General features: G+C 38.2%; 2 protein-coding genes across 5 annotated transcripts in view; both read left to right on the top strand.

Moving 5' to 3' along the window:
* The window catches only part of SECISBP2L (SECIS binding protein 2 like), a 96641-nt gene extending 85549 nt beyond the window's left edge, over positions 1 to 11092 (top strand). For all 3 annotated transcript variants that reach the window (XM_034938731.3, XM_003831490.7, XM_003831491.6), the window contains 2 exons: positions 3154 to 3373; positions 6803 to 11092. In XM_034938731.3, coding sequence (XP_034794622.2) covers positions 3154 to 3373; positions 6803 to 7485 — 903 coding nt within the window. In that variant the 3' untranslated portion in view covers positions 7486 to 11092. The remainder of the gene's footprint in view (positions 1 to 3153; positions 3374 to 6802) is intronic.
* Positions 11093 to 13335: 2243 nt separating this feature from the next.
* The window catches only part of SHC4 (SHC adaptor protein 4), a 159848-nt gene continuing 156231 nt past the window's right edge, over positions 13336 to 16952 (top strand). The window contains exon 1 of one of the 2 annotated variants that reach the window (XM_055098722.2): positions 13336 to 13361. Coding sequence is in view for 1 of the 2 variants with exons in the window: in XM_055098721.2 (XP_054954696.1) it covers positions 15784 to 15891 (108 nt within the window). In the remaining variant the exon portion in view is untranslated. Of the gene's footprint in view, positions 13362 to 14259; positions 15892 to 16952 lie in introns of those variants that run through there. The other variant, XM_055098721.2, reaches the window with a different exon arrangement.

The raw sequence follows: 16952 nt of genomic DNA, 5'->3' as shown, positions 1-16952 counted from the left end.
GTGAGTTGACAACCCTGAAAGAATAAATGGAAATTTTTTGAGTATTACATTTCCTTTTTTAGTGGTGGAAAAGATTTATGTAGATTAATCCTAAAGCATTTTGAAAAGGTTTTAGTTCGTATTTCTGCCAAAGTGGTTTTTTTCTTCCAGGCTCAACTGCATAGTACTTGGTAATTTATTTTACTGCTGGTTAAAGATATCTGATATTACGTAATGTAATTTCTTCAGTCTCTAGATGGGTATATTTTGTGCTACTAGGAATCAGGAGACAAAAGAATCCTTTAATTGGAAGGGATTTTCCTTTAGAAAATGAAATTTCTAAACCAGTTGTCACAATGATTGTACCCATGATACTATCAACCATCATCTCTTTGGCAATCTGCTAATATAGATCTTTATCTATAGGAGCTGATAATGTAATGGTTATCAATTTAGAGTAATGCTCATCAACTGTAGTGTTTAAGACTGTTTTTTAACAAAGTTGATTCTGAAGTACTTTGTGATATCAATGACAGACTACTTTTCCCAACCACACTATTTTTGTGTATGTGTCTATCCAGTCACCATGTTTGCATATCCTACATTCCCCTGTCCATTCTGTTTCTTTCCCACCACCCATGAAATTCTCTACCCACCTGCTCTATGAGCATATAAATAATATTTGTGCTCCCACAATAGCCTGTGCTTTTGTCACGTTTAGCATAGCACACTGCCTTGCTGTAGGTTACGTATGTTTCTTTCCCTTTAACTGTGAATTCCTTGGTGACAGGCCCCTTACCTTGTCTTTATATTCCTGACATCTTTCACATTACTTGAGTATAAGCAGGCAATATATGTTTGTTGAATGATAGTGTGAGATAGATGTATATCTGCCCACTATGCTAGACTGTATGTGAGAATTTCTTGGTAGCTCATGCCTGTTAGCCCAGTAACTCGGGAGGCTGAGGTGGGAGGAGTGCTTGAGGCCAGGAGTTCCAGACCAGCTTGGTATATTATCAAGTATGTCTATTCACAATGAATGGTAGTGCACCTGTTACTGTTACCATCTGATACAACTAATCTTGGAATTAAGCTTCCAATCTTTACCCTCACATTCAAGGCTTTAATTCCTTGATCCTAGCATCTCTCTTCAGTTTTTCTTCTCTTTCCTTATATTCTTTTATTCCTAACAATTTCTTTCTTTCTTTTATATTGTAAAACCAATGTTAAACTCACATATCCATTTGCATATTTTCTTTTTATTGTTTTCACTTCAGTGCATGGTTTGTTAAACACTGAAAATATTTGTCAAGCCTGTTAAATGTAACCACATAGGGGCTATTGTTTTTTGTTTTTAACAGAATTTGTCCTTCCTTTTTAAAAATAATAAATCCTGATTATATTTTTTACACTACTAATAGGTAACACCCACCACTCTTCAAAAATCAATACAATTAGCAGCATCCTATATTATACCTGCTATTTTAAACAATTTAAAATGCAGCTGGATAAAGGATGCTACTTATATTTTTCCCTCTTGAGATGAATCTTCAGAGACTTATTATTCTACAGCAATGTAGCACTTTTTGCCATGCTTTCATCTCAAGGTTTGTACTTACTATAAAATTAAACAGATTCTCAAAAATGTCCAGGTTATGTTTAATTCTTTGAAATTCTTTACTTAATGTTGTGAGTATGTTGCATTGTGATACTAAATTGGACATTTAACAGGAATGGAATGCTATAGAATTATGGCATAACTAAAAGTCATATAGATTGGCCTTCTGGTGGCTGTAGAAACTTAAATCTTTGGACATCATTCGGTATCATGGTTATTGAAGTGCAACTTTAATGCTATATGTATTTTGCCATCTTATTATTTTTTTTTTGAGGCAGAGGTTCACTCTTGTTGCCCAGGCTGGAGTGCAATGGCATGATCTCGGCTCACCACAACCTCCCACTCCCGGTTTCAAGTGATTCTCCTGCCTCAGCCTCCCGAGTAGCTGGGATTACAGGCATGCACCACCACGCCCAGCTAATTTTGTATTTTTAGTAGAGATGGTGTTTCTCCATGTTGGTCACGCTGGTCTCGAACTCCTGACCTCTCTTGCCTTGGCCTCCCAAAGTGCTGGGATTACAGGCATGAGCCACTGTGCCCAGCTCAATTTTGCCATCTCATTAGATGTGAATATGCTCATTGTACCTACCACTTCACGGAAACTATTTATTTTGTTCCTATATTTGTTTCAGCAATGAAAGAACATCTGGTTTTTTAGCTCCATATTCTACTTCCAAGCTCTATATTCTAATTTGCATTTGGCCCAGTAGTCATGCTTTTCTATCTTGTGTTATCTTTTCATCATCTTCAAGGTCCTAGCTCTCCATATTATCACCAACTTACTTTTGGTCTTCGTCTAGTTATTCCAAAAAGTAAACATTACAGAAAAATTTAATTCCTATAGAGACTGCCATCTTCTTCTACATTCCTGAACATCACTCAGAATACACTCATTCCTTTATATTCTAACCCAGATAAAATCTTTACTGCTCCCCTAACAAGCCTTATACTTTTCTTATGTCTGTAGCTTTATTAATGATTTTGCATATTTGGCTTTGAAGGCCCTGATTTCACCCCTCAAAATTGTACCTTTTTCAAGGCCAGTGCTGATGTCATCTTCCCTTCATGACTTCCTCAGTGATGCCCAGCAGTTTAGAGTTGATGCCTCAACTAAAGCCATAACACTTTACACCTCTCTAGGCATGTAAGGTGTTATGCCTTGCATTATAGGTGTCTCTTACCATCTTTTTCCAGCCACATAGAAGGTTCCTTGAGAGTAGAGTTGATGTTCAGTCATCTTTGTACCCTCTGTAGTGGCAGACACTAAAGGAAGAGTACACTTGTTGAATATTGTAAGAACTTTTAATATATCACATTTAGTGGCTAGTGTTGGAATCAAGAAATTTCCTCAGACTTGACTTGTGAGAATTAAATAAGCAGTAAATGTAAGTTACAGAGTAATTTCATAAGGTTCTGTGGTTTGCATACCATTTGGATTTTGTCCTCATTGAAAGTGTGTCTGACCCTGAAACAAACAGTAGAGATATTTATTATCCATAATAGGAATAAAAAGTGTAACAAAAAAATGGATTAATCAAAATACTCTTTCTTTTCAGAGCCTGTTTAATAAATTAGTAGAACTCACTGAGGAGGCCAGGAAAGCATATAAAGATATGGTTGCAGCAATGGAACAGGAGCAGGCTGAGGAAGCCTTAAAGAATGTGAAGAAGGTACCACACCACATGGGACATTCTCGGAATCCCTCTGCAGCAAGTGCCATTTCTTTCTGCAGTGTTATTTCTGAACCGATCTCTGAAGTAAATGAAAAGGAATATGGTAAGTTGTTGAATACTATTTTAAATGACTTAAACCATGAGATGATTTAAATGACTTTCTATTCTACCTTTTATTTTTAATCTTTATTCTTGATTATTCAAATGTTGCTCGAAATTTGGTTTAAAACATTGCATTAAACATGTTCATTAAAAATCAGGAGAATATTTGGGACTGAGACTTCTTATGAGACCCCAGAATTTAATCACAGTTCCAAATCTTTATAAAAAGCCTCAGGGGCTTTAAAAAGCAAAACACACCATACTTGTGACCTATCACTAACTAAACATTAGGAAGTTTTATTCCAATACTTTATGCTCAGTTACTAAAATTTTATATTTCCTAAGGGCTGGTCTGAAGGTAGTGTGTTATCTAATTTGTTCACAGTCAGTTATAGATCAATCTCCTTGTTCTGCTCTTTCCCCCCTTTTCACTACTGCACTTGACTATAGTCTTAAAAAGAAAAAAATAAATTTAAAAAAACTTTAAATGTTGTATTTACTAAGTAAACTACAGACGTGAATAATATTCACTCTAGGCTTATAAAACCTAGCATGCTGTTTGCCTTAAGTAGTCTGATTGTAATCAAGAAGAGATACAGACTAAAAAATAGTATTTAATGTTTAACATTTATTTATTGAAGTCTACATCTCAGTAGTTTCTTTGCCTTATTTCTATAATACTTTGAGCTCTTGAGTTCTCTTTCTTGGTTTAGTTTATGATTTGTTTTCCCTATATAACTTCCTTTCTTCTTTTTTTAAAATTTTAAATAGTATAGCCACCTTCTTTCATTTGGCTCTTTGTTCGTTCTTTTTTTCTTTTCTCTGGGAGGTTATCAGATAGCTTGTTGCCACCTAAAATTTAACGTGTAAAAAAAAACTGAGCCCTCATTTTCTTCCCATATTCCCCTTCCTGGCCTCCCTGTCTGTGATTGTAGTTAGATGTTTGGAATGCTTTCAGTAAAGCTCCAGAGCAGAGGCAATTAACAAGCTGTTGTGGGCCATTAGGAAACTGTTGGCCAGGGATGGGTGATACTGGTTTAGAGGCAGACATGTTTCTTTTGCAGGAGTGATACTAGTTGAAAATTAAGAAGATAAAGGGAAAGTGCTAACATTGTAAATGAGCACGATCCTCTCTATATAGTGAAATGCCGCATCTCAAAGGCAAGCCATAAGAGAAACCTATAAAGCTGTGGGTTTGGACAGATGACAGAGTAACAAATAATATTCATATGGGCACATATAAACACAAGTAGTATAAAACGAAAGTCTCAGAGATTGAGGTGATGTTTTCAGAAAGCACCAGATTCAAAGTGTTCAAAGATTGAAGCCTTGGTTTTTCTATACTCTGCCTAAAGGTTTTAGGTGTAATCAGTTAATCTCGGGGTCTTGGATTTCTCCTTAGAAAAAAAAACTGTTGAAATGTTAATGTGCATCTAAAATTTTTAAACATTTTGTGCCTTTAAAATTTTTTTTCATAATTAAATATATGTGGGAAAATTTTCACTTACTAGACTGTTTTTTTGGTTTGTTTGTTTTTCCCAGCACTTACTATATACCAGTCATAGGGACACAGAGATGAGCTGGAGTGGAAGTGACGAGAGATGAGGAAGGTGAAACAGCAAACACAAAACAAGGCTTTTGACTGTATATGTAAAAAGTACTGTGGGAGTTCAGGTTAGCGATTGCCTGTCAGGAGTTAGGAAAAACTTCATGAAGGAACTAACATTTAAGAGTGGTCATCAAGATGAATAGGAGTCTGAAGGGGAAAGGAGGAAAACACATCTGCAGAAAGAGTACAGCTGATGTTCCAACTTTAGGGAACAGTGAGAATTTAGATGACACTGAGCATGGAGTGTGTGGCCTATGGCGCAGGGTCAGAATGCAGTAGGACCAGAATGATAGATAAGGGCCAGATCATGAAGGGCTTTGCTGTGCCACGCCAAGGATTTTGGATTCTATCCTAGGGTGATAAAAAGTCAGTTAGACAATGATATAATCAGTTCACAAAACCGGTTACGAAGATGTTACAAATGAACAGCAAGAAAAAGAAGGCCTGAGCTAAGGGAGTAGTAAACAGATTTAGTAGTTTTTGAGCTACAGGTGTCATGGTATAGTGATGAATTCAGTGGACTAAAGGGATATAATATTAATAAGAGAGAAAAGTAGGATCAAGTGTTACTATAAGGTGTCTTCTGCTTTGAGATTGTGTAAATGATAATGTCATTAGCTGAGAATGAGAATATAGGAGGAGGTGATTTTTTTTTTTTCATAAGGTAGAAATGACAGTGGAAAGGACTCATTCTACACTAAAGTGGCTTCAGGAAAGAAATTTTTTCCCAAACAATGTATCCTGACTTGAAGTGCCCAAAACATGTTCTATATCAATATATAGGCCATAGATGGTGACCATATTGAACATACTAATGTGAATAGGTTTGCTACAACTTGATAAGAATATTATACCTATAAACTGCAAATAGTAGCTGTAATGTCAATATGATAGAATTTTTATTTTTTAAAACAATTTGAAAAAATACAGGGGTGAGAGATCTTTACTGATTCTTGGTACTTTTTTTGCCTTCAACTTATTTCCTATCATGAGAAATAATTTAGTTTGTCATCACTGTAGTATATAATACTTTTTTTGTCCTCCAAAATCACTTTGTAAGCCAAGCTATATATATATATATATTATAAAACAACCTTTCACAGATGTTAGAAATGCATGGATGGATTCTTTGCTTATAATTGGAAACACATGTCCCATTACAGGCCAAAAGATAATTTAAATAACTTGCTGAGTGAGCATGGTACAAACACATGAATCAGAACTATTATTGCTGGACATCTTGGCTCTTCTATCTCTTGGGTTGTGGGCTACCAAAAAGTTAGGCAGTTTATTGATTTTCATGAATATATGGATTTTATTTGTGAATGCCAGTGAGCTCCTATTGGTATAAGATCTCTTGCATTCTGAAGCGTTAATATACTTATTTTTACCTCCCTGTTTCTTTATCTTGAATGTACATTTTTGGGAATTATTTTCCCTTTATAACATTTAAATTAGGTTGGGCACAGTGGCTCACACCTGTAATCCCAGCATTTTGGGAGCCCAAGATAGGAGGATAGATTGAGCCCAGGAGGTCAAGGCTGCAGTGAGCCAAGATCATGTTGCTGCATTCCAGCCTAAAAGAGCAAGACCCCATCTGAAACACATACACACACACAGACACACACACACACACATACACACACTCTCTCTCTGTCTCAAACTAGTACTAAATAGACTAAATTTGTAGTTTTTCCAGTCAGTTTCTAAGCCAACAAATTTATATATTTTGTTGTTCGTTCTTTTTTGGGGGTTTTTAAAGAGTTGCATGATTTTGAAACAGTGTTCTGGTTTTTAAAAAAATCTGCTTGATACTTGTAGAAACAAATTGGAGAAACATGGTGGAAACTTCAGATGGACTGGAAGCATCAGAAAATGAGAAAGAGGTATCCTGTAAGCACAGCACTTCTGAAAAACCCAGTAAACTTCCATTTGACACACCCCCAATTGGTAAGCAGCTGTCATTAGTGGCTACAGGCAGTACTACCTCAGCTACAAGTGCTGGGAAATCCACAGCAAGTGATAAAGAGGAAGTGAAGCCAGATGACCTGGAATGGGCCTCACAGCAGAGTACAGAGACTGGCTCTTTGGATGGCAGTTGCCGAGATCTTTTGAATTCCTCCATCACCAGCACCACCAGCACTCTTGTACCTGGCATGCTTGAAGAAGAAGAAGATGAAGATGAGGAGGAGGAGGAAGATTATACTCATGAACCCATATCTGTAGAAGTGCAGCTCAATAGTAGAATTGAGTCTTGGGTCTCAGAGACCCAGAGAACTATGGAAACCCTTCAGCTTGGAAAAACCCTTAATGGTTCTGAGGAAGACAATGTAGAGCAAAGTGGAGAAGAGGAAGCAGAGGCGCCTGAGGTGCTGGAGCCAGGGATGGACAGTGAGACATGGACTGCTGACCAGCAGGCCAGTCCTGGGCAGCAGAAGTCCAGCAACTGCAGCTCACTCAACAAAGAGCACTCTGATTCTAATTACACAACGCAAACTACGTAACTCAGGAAATGTCGGCTCTCTATCTCCAGCTGTGGAAGGGTTGCAGCCATTACCTTTTATGCTTCATCTCAACATTTTGCACTGTCCAGTATTTAATATACGTATTTAATTCCCAACAAATATTTTTGTAGCTTTTACTTGTTATGATCTGTAGCTTAGCTTTTAATTAGTATCTAAGTGTCTTTCTAAGAACTGTGTGGAAAATTCAGATCTGTTTCAGCTTATTTTGTAATCAAAAACAGTGATAAAAAGAAGACCAGATCTTAAAGAAAATAAATTTCAAATGCTTACTTAAAAGTCATTTTGAAAGTTAAAGAACAAGGTTCTAAGGATAGAAGCAGTTATCAGTGTTTGCTTCAGGACTCCACCTCCTCTACTCTAATTTGACCAAAAAATTGTTTGGGCTTCTTTAAAAAAGAACTGGGGGTGGAGTCAGAAAATTAAATGAAAGGCTGAGGGTAACTAAGTCCACCAGTGTTGTATGTTAAAAAATCAATGCAACTTTTATGTGGTCCACAAATGTTTAGTCAGAAGTCACTGATTATTGTAATTAATTAGTGTTGGGATGGGCTAAAACAGAGCCTTCAAAACTTCGGCTAGCAGTGGAGCCACCATCTTAGATTATAGCTAGCTAGCCTCATTTGTGGAAAGTGATAGATGCTGTCTATAATAGTGAACAGTCACCCATGATAGGACCTCCAGGTTCTGTCTCATATTTGCTTCTTACTTACCTCAGGAATGCTCTTGTACATAGACTTATTTACAAAAAGCTAGGCACATGTTGACAGGTGAATAACTGTAACCGATTGTATGACTGCTGCACTTACATGTAAACTCTTCAGAAACAAAGTCTTATACTGGTGTGTTCTCTTGCATGCTTCTGGTTCAGGACTCTTGATTTGAGATATGGATTTGATTGAGTATCCAAACTTGTCCTGAGTGCAAAACTGTTTCACCTTTTAAAAAATACCTATTTTGCACCTAGCCTTGAGCACCTTCCACATAGCAATGACTATAGTTACTGTCAGGAGGTCAAGGAAAGGAACTTTGCACAACTTGTGACATGTATCCTGATAATCAAGGCTTAGAGGAGGAAGTTTTAGAAGATAAGAGAAAGTTGTTCTAATTGTGCTGAAACTATTAGATGATTTAGAGTATACAGATATGTAGGTATTAATTCTCTATTCACTATTATTTATCTCTGCCCTTCTCTAGGAGTTTGTATACCTGCTTAGGAGACAATAAATGAGCTAAATGTTTTATTTGCTAGTCAGTCACCACCTGGACTTCAGTGACTTTACAAGTTTATGTAATGGTGGAAGAATGACAAACTATGTAATTTTTTTGTCTTCCATCCAACTCCCCACCACCCCCAACTGTCCCCCCCCACCCCCACCCCCACACATGCACACATCCGTATGTGTGTGCGTTTTCCACTTACAAGCTTCCATAAGCAGGCACAAAACTGAGAAGGAAGGGGTATTTTCCCTGCCCTGATTATCTGGGGCAGGGCTTTGCCTCACAGAGGCAGGAGAGAAGAATTGGGCAGATTCTTTACTGAACTCATTGGGACTACTGTGCTAGTTTTGATGTTTTATAATGCTGGCATTTAATTACTGGAGAGATTGGATTCTTGGTTGATGATTTAGTATTTGTGAATTGTGAAAGTTTAGGAGCTGTGTAGAAAATGTTAGTCAATCAACTTTATTATTGTGCTAAAAGGGGACATTCTTATACTGTCCTGTCTAAACTGTTCTCCAGTATAGACTTCCTAGGCACTAAATATCCAATATTTAAAGGAACACAGCAGGTAAGGAATGAAGCCTCTGAAATAGTACTCATGGATTTATACATGGCAGATCTTACTGTCTCTACACATTTGGAAGTGTTCGTTGGTTTAAAGAAATGATAGAGGTTTTGAACTACTGACAGTCTTAAAAGTGAATTTAAAAACTGTTCATACTTTTTATGGTGTAAATTTCCTTTGCTCGATGTCAGTGATTCAGATAACTCTTGACCTTGAGATGATGGCTTTTCACAGGTTTCTTATATTTTATATCTCTTCTGAACATGAATTGTCATTTTAGATTTTTGACATTTGTATCAAAAGAGAAGTTGAGGAAATCTTCAGAACACTGGTAACTTTTAGTTTTGCTATAGACTTCAGAAGTGTTTATTTATATGTTCGGTAAATGCTCTCACATATGCAGTACCTCTTCTGCCAGCAAATCCAAGGGACCATAGCCTTTTTATGAGATAGGTCACCTCTAGAGGACAACCCAAGAATTATTAAAGGAAATGTTACCATTTTGAGAGCATGCTTAAATAAATATTAATAATGTCTTTATAACTTGTTTCCTTTAAATTTTGGAATATTGAATTACAGGCTTTGGAGGAGTTGTGAAAATTAGGAAAGTTTTTATATATTTTTTGAAGTGGGCATAGTTGGCTCTTTGAAGACCTATAAAGAGATCCAGTGGGAAGAGTAAGGGTTGGTTCATCATCACAAGAAATAAAAAACATAGTGATTTTTTCTCTTAATGTGTAGAGGTGGTTTTACTGGCAATAATTAATAATAGATTTCTATTTCAGTATGTAAGCATATTAACTAAAATATGAATTACACTTCCAAAGTTAGATTTCTGCTTCAGTAGGTTTGTTTGCTGTGAAGATTACTTCTCAAAAGACAGATGTTCATATTAGCTTAATTTTTGGTTTAAATATGTTTGTAAATGATGTAATATATTTCTTTTGACTAAATGTGGAAAAGTAATGTGTGTTATACATTGAGAAGTTTTTACTGGCTTTGACTGGAGGTTGTTTTTGCAGAGATGGTATTTTATATGATTCCAGTATTTGGAAAAGAATTAGTCAAAAGGAATTCACATAGTTTAAATACTGAGAAATTAATATCCAAATATGTACTTGTCTGATTTCTAAATAAGCTGGGGGAGGAGGGAGGGGTGGGAATTGAAATGTGCAAATGAGTAGTGAATGCTACACTCATTTTCAACTCTTTAACATGAAACTGTTCAATCTTAACACATTGTTACTTTAATATATGTATAAAGAAGTATTACTGTTTGTAAAGCTGCTGTTTGCTTAAAAAAAAAAACACCCTTGTCATGTATTTTCTGTATGTTGGGCCAACAGGTTAGAACATCAACTCATTTAAAAATTTTTATCTTTTTTTGATTTAAAAAAATTCTGTGAAATAATTTATTTACAGACATCTTCCTCCTCCCTCATCCCTTCCAACCTTTACATACATCACAGAATCAACCAAACTGTTTGCCTAATCTGAAATCTGAATCCTAATGAGAAAAATTTAAATTTTGTTGGCACATCACACCTTGAAAGTATTTGTATTATTTTATAATTTAATTTCTAAATATACCACATAAGTTTATAATTTAATGTCTTAATTGTAATGCTCTAATAAAAAACTAGCAAAATTAGTGTGAGTTATAACATGAAGGGATTTTCATCTTTTGCTGTATGAAGGATAATTGTTATATCACATTTGGGGGGTAATAACAGCTTTTTTGCACTATGTAAATACTAGTGGGGATTCTTCTGTACTAATAAAATGATTATTGAAATGAAATCTGTCCTTTCAGAAGAGATACTTCAAGAGTTCATGACTCCCCACAAGTAGAAGACAGAAAAAAGAGTCCAGCTTGAGTATTGATTGGTGGTCATATGGAGTTGCCAGAAAAGGCTGTAAAATCGTCACGAAGGAGTTAAGAATAAAAATCTCCATCTGGGATGGTTGGTGTGATCTGCGGCATGGGCCCAGGCGTTTAGCCAGAGACCATCCTGGTTATTAGGAGAAGGCTTCTATAGATTCCTTCACCTTTTTATATTAGTTCCTCTGTGCTGGGCGCTGTTCTAAGTCTTTTCCCAGTATTAACTCACTTAATCCTTAAAACAGTCCTGTGAAGTAGATTTTGGTTACTATTTCTCACTTTTCAGATGATGGAAGAGTCATGGAGATATTAACCCAGCCCCATACCAAAGCCCATGCCCCAATCACTGTACTTTGTTATGTCTTGGCATAAGGTGCACAGGGTGTGCAAGGCAAACATGCTTCACTTTCAGGTGTCTTTGGGAATGTGGAACAGGAGGACTGAAGAGGGCCTTGGGGACTAAAGTTACTGGGCCTCACCTCATCGCCCTTTCCCTAAGTAGCCCCAGGACTTCTCACTATGTCACAGTGAAATGTAGGGAATCTGAAAAAGTGCATTCATCTGTCAGAAAATAGGATACTAATTTTCATAACAAAGAAATGAACTTTTTGGTGATCACAAAGTGAAGGAGAATGCCTCATCAGTTGTATCAGATACTTCCTTTTTAACCAGTACATGTACCACTCCCTAATTTTTTCCAATAGTGATCAGTTTTTCTCCTAACTGACCAGAAGAGGGTGTGCATCGCACCTGAAAACAGTCAAAAGCTACATGTAATAATACTTTTTTAAAGCAGGAAACGGTGAAAGAGAAGTAACCTGAACTATGGGCCTTGCCATTAAAGGTGCTTAGTTGAGTCTAAGCTCAGAACTGGGAACCATGCCTATGGGTATCATTTCATTTTAGAGAGAATATTTAGACATGTTGAATAGGTCGTGAAATTTCTAGATTAGCAAGTCAGTCAGTACTTTTGGCTTGATTTGGGTTCTTCTGATGTTACTGTCATGGAATATTACACTTGGCTTATATATTAGGCATCAATGGCAGCCTTGTGGATTGCAGAGCCAGAGTATGGTTTGTGAAATGGGAGATGTTTCAGTTCTGGACCCAGTCTCAATCTCTGTATTTCTCTCTTCCCAGTCCTTCCATTTTGACACTTTGAGTAATTATTTAGCAATCATGTGGCAAGCAAGGTGACCCTTACTCTTGCAGAAATGGGTTGGATAATTGTGCAACTATAAACTGGCTGTACCTGTATCTAAGGTTTCAGTTGGAAGCAGAGGATTGGAGCAAATAAGATAATGAGCTGCATGAAATTTGGAGCTTCTGGCTGAGCATGATGTTCTTTACGTAATTGCTGAGGAACCAACCAAAGAATGGAATTGTGATCTGGTGTGCTATGGTTTTGGAGGCTGGCGTAATAGGTTTCTGTGGAAGGAATGAGTGCTTCATCTAGCCATGGCTTTGAATTACCCAGAGGGAACAGATAATAGCTACAGCATTCCCATGGTAGGCCTCTGATGGGAGGCAGTGTCAGTTGCATCCTCATCTACCAGCGGATGAGTGATGTGAGTAAGGCTGTTCCTACTTCATTGTGCAGATTTCTCCAGGTAATTGTTTTCACCCTTTACTTCTCAGTCTTCTCTCTGTTTAACTGAGTTAGAGAATTTCATTGCCTTGTAAACCCTCAGCTTGAGAATGGAGTATTGAATTGAAATTAAAGCAGTTAATGTTTGTTAGCTCTGGATAAAGAGAAATGAGAGAAAACTTTTAAAATATTGGCTTCTCAATCACAGAAATATTAGAGGTCATCATCCCTCTCATTGTTCCTTTTCCTTGCTTCCCCCTTCTTAAAGCCAATATTGTAAGGAAAATGGTGAGCTTCTAACAAATCCTGTAACATCTGTAATTAGAAAGGTAAGAAATTACTGTATTCCTATTTTACAAATACTCAAACACCATGATGACCAAGAAAGATAAAACTATTTCCTTAATTTTCTCTTTTCCTAATAAAGTGTACCAATTAAATGATGTAATCTTTTAGATAAGGTGATCAGCAAACTATTGCCTTATAGCCTGTGGACCAACGTTGCCCAGCAGCCTCTTTTTGTAAACAAAGTTTTGTTAGAACACAGCCACACATTATTTACATATTGTCCATGGTTGCTTCAGTGCTACAATGCGGAGGTGAGAGACCATATGGCCTGCAAAGCCTGAAATATTTATTCTCTGGCCAACCTCTAAAATTGAGATGATGTCCAATATTTTACACTCACGTGATTTCCGCCCGCAGTTCTTTTATCTCCAGAGATGATACGTTTGTTGTGGTTTTACATACTAAAAAACGTACTAAGCTCTGCCCAGTGGTAGAAGGCATGCAGATGCATAGGAGGGGCACCACCAGAAGCAAGCCTGGATGCTTGGACAGTACCGGGGTTTGGGAAGGCCTGAATTCTTGTTTCTCTGTTCTCTAATATTGGGCAAGTCCCTGGTTCCTGATTTCCTCTTCTATCAGGGGATGTACTGGATGAATCAGAACTTGGCTCCTTAGAGAAACAGTGAAGCCATTTTTTGGTCAAGGATGGTCATAAGTTGGATGTGAGCTGGGCACTTTCTAAGGCTACCATAGCCAAAGACTGCCAGCACCCTCAAAGTGGCCTGGATGGGTCCTGTCCCCAGAATGGGTCATGGCAATTAGGCTGATCACCTTAGTTCTTCCCGCTTCACCCCTCCCCCCCCCACCATCCCCCACTAAAATTTGAACTGGAGGCCAGAGAAAGCAGAGTGTCGCAGGTGTGCAGTATGCAGGTATGCAGAAAGTAGAGCGGCTATGAAAGTAACAAAGCAAGACTGACCACTTTGCATTTTTTTAGCCCATGCTGTGCTTTAATCAACACTACTTTTCCTTAATTGTATAGAGCTTTTTATGTACTTAAAATATTTTATAAGAATAACCAAAAGGAATGGGCCAACTAAAACGCAACTATTTTCTATCCCATAACTGACTTCCCAGATTTGGCACTGACTTCAATAAATTGACAAACAGAAAAAGTATTAGTAGTGGAAATGGAACTGGAAGCCAGATTTAAACCCCTATCTTGATTGATTTAGCAAATAACAACTATTTGTTAAATAGCCAAGAGCTACACATTTTATTTTCTTCCCACGAATGAAAAACTCTTCCTTCATCTTTTCCCTGGCCTAACCCTCCCCCAAGTAGTGAGAAATATGGGTTCCATCTATGACTCTCCCATCTGCTCTTTAGCTAGAGCAAAGTGCTTTAATCTTCCTAGAAAGTTCTAAGATTGTGTTAGCAACCCACTTATTTGGTTTCCTTAGCAACCAGAACACAGTATTTAAAGTAATGGCATTCCTTGCTCGGAATAGAAATTGAGTAAGCTGATCGTGGTGCCCCTGGTCTGCTCAGGGCTGCTTCACCTCTTCAAACACTATTTTTCACCTGCCAATTCATGGTAGCAAACCTATAAATGGTAGCACAGGGGCAACTATCTGGAATACAACATAGTGAAAGCTCTGGACCTGTATCCACCGCCAACTTCACCCTGGCCAGCTGCAGTGGCACCTACAGTAGCCCAGTCTGTGGAAATATTGACAAAACAAACTGTCTCTTTTAATTCCAGAATTTAAAAAATGTTTCCATGTACTTGTAACTTTTGCAGCAATTTAGGTTAGTTGCCACCAGCTTCCAAGAAATCTGAACACGAATCAAGATGATGAAGCTGCTCAGGCATTTAGAAAAAAAGCATAAAGAAAGAAAAAAGAACTTTGAAAGGAAATCAGTACTAAAGTATTATTAACTAGGCATCTGTTGTTTTGTCTGGTTAGTACATCCATTCTTTGGGGAACAACACTTTATGCCTCACACACCCACCAGCGATATAATCTCTTAATTGCAACAGGAGCAGGCAGTTAAATGACCCCGAAACCATTGATTAGTCTGGAAATCATGAAACAGTTGATCTGCGCCGGGCCAATGGGATTTTTCTTTGGGAATTTTGGACTTGGAATTGAGAGAGCTTGGCTCAAATGGTTTGGGGTGTCTGGCTTTTAAAAGAGGAATCTCTAAAGTCATTTTTGGCCAAGAAAAAGCAAAATCTGGGTCAGGCAGTGTTGAACAGGTTTCCTTACTGTCAGACATTTTACAGCCTCCAATATCCTAATGTATTTTGACTCTCCATGAAGGAAGGATTTATTATATATCAGGCTGCATTTCCTCAACATGTTGGACCATGGCACACACAGTTCTCCACATTTAGTCACAGAGCACTTTTTCTGTGCAGGAACTATGAACATCCTGGGGAACTAGTTTTTCATGTAATGTGCGACAAAATCTATGTTGCTTAAACTCTGAAGGTCCAGGAGGATGAGGCACATAAGGAATACCTGGACTGCTGTAACTCGCAGATTCTCAACCAGGGGCAATTTCACCCCCAGGGGACATTCGGTAACGTCTGGAAACAGTTTTGATTGTCACAACTGAAGAAGGGGCTACTTGTCATCTAGCAGGTGAAGACCAGAGATACGCTAAGCACCTTATGGTACACAAGAGAGCGACCCCACCCCACAAAAAAGAACTATTTGGCCTGAAATGTCAACAATGGAGAGGTTGAGAGGCCCTGCACTAACTCAATCCTGGGAGACTGCATTAGTCCCGTATAGGTTCATGGCCCCAAGAAGGTGGGCATGTGTTCATATGGTGAGTTATCAAATGCTCTTGACTTCTGTTTCTGTCACATGTTTATACCTTCTCTAATGTTCCAGAGTTGGCTTAGCCAGGGACATCCAGGTCTTCCTGATACAATAGGCCTTATTTTAAAAAAGTGGTTTTTTCAACCGCCTGGGGAAGAGAATGAAGAGAGTTTGACCTGGAGCTTCTGATCATGTGCCAGTACATCCTCCCATGTCTCCCACTTGTTTCCTCCCATCATGTGGGCAGGCGTGTGAGGAGCAAAAGGGCAGGGAGGCACCTCTGGCAAGGGCTGCTCAGTGAACACTCCAAGAAAAGCACAACTCAAGTGCGAACAGGAGGCCAGAGGAATTCGGTGGTCTGGCCGTATCACACAATTGAATCAAGCAAAGGTGGCGGGGACTGAGTTTTCTAAGACACTGTGACATGGAATCCAGCTGCCTGCCCTGCTGAGTAGCATCTCTGAAGCAGACACAAGAAAGCCTCTGCAGGATACTCCAGCAACCTCCCAGGGAATGGCTGCCCTGGAACCAAGTCCCTCAGCAGAATCACTGGACAGGGGCTTGGAAAGGGGCTTGGAAATGCCTGAGCAGCTCCTGTAATTCTGGAGAGAATGGAACACAAAGCTCCCGTCTACAAAGAAGAAGCTCCCTTCTTAAGATTACTGTTGAAAGACATAGGGAGACTTACTAAGCCACAAACTGAGGACCCTCTATTATATTTTAATCAAATCAGTGTTGGTTGATGCTGATTCTGGGCCACGGTTGAGTTAGTGCCCTGGCAGAGTTGACAGACACACAGGCTGCCCCATCTCACACATGGCTGTGTACTGAGAGTTCCTAAATTGCTTGAAACATGGAACATTATCCCAGAGTAGCCATATTAAAGTGCTCATTATATTCCCAAGCTAAGCCCTAGAAACCCTTAACCATAACTCATGTTGGAGCTGAAATGATAGGAAAAACCCACAGTTATAGGAAACTATGCGGCTACAAATGCATTTCAGCTTCATACACTGAAATTGTTGTTGAATTCCCCTTGTTTCTAGGAGAAAAGTGTATAATTCAGGA

Source organism: Pan paniscus, chromosome 16 (genome assembly GCF_029289425.2).
Source record: "Pan paniscus chromosome 16, NHGRI_mPanPan1-v2.0_pri, whole genome shotgun sequence".
Lineage (NCBI taxonomy): Eukaryota > Metazoa > Chordata > Mammalia > Primates > Hominidae > Pan > Pan paniscus.
The sequence above is the reverse complement of the archived record's forward strand: the minus strand, read 5'-3'. Positions and strand labels throughout refer to the sequence as shown.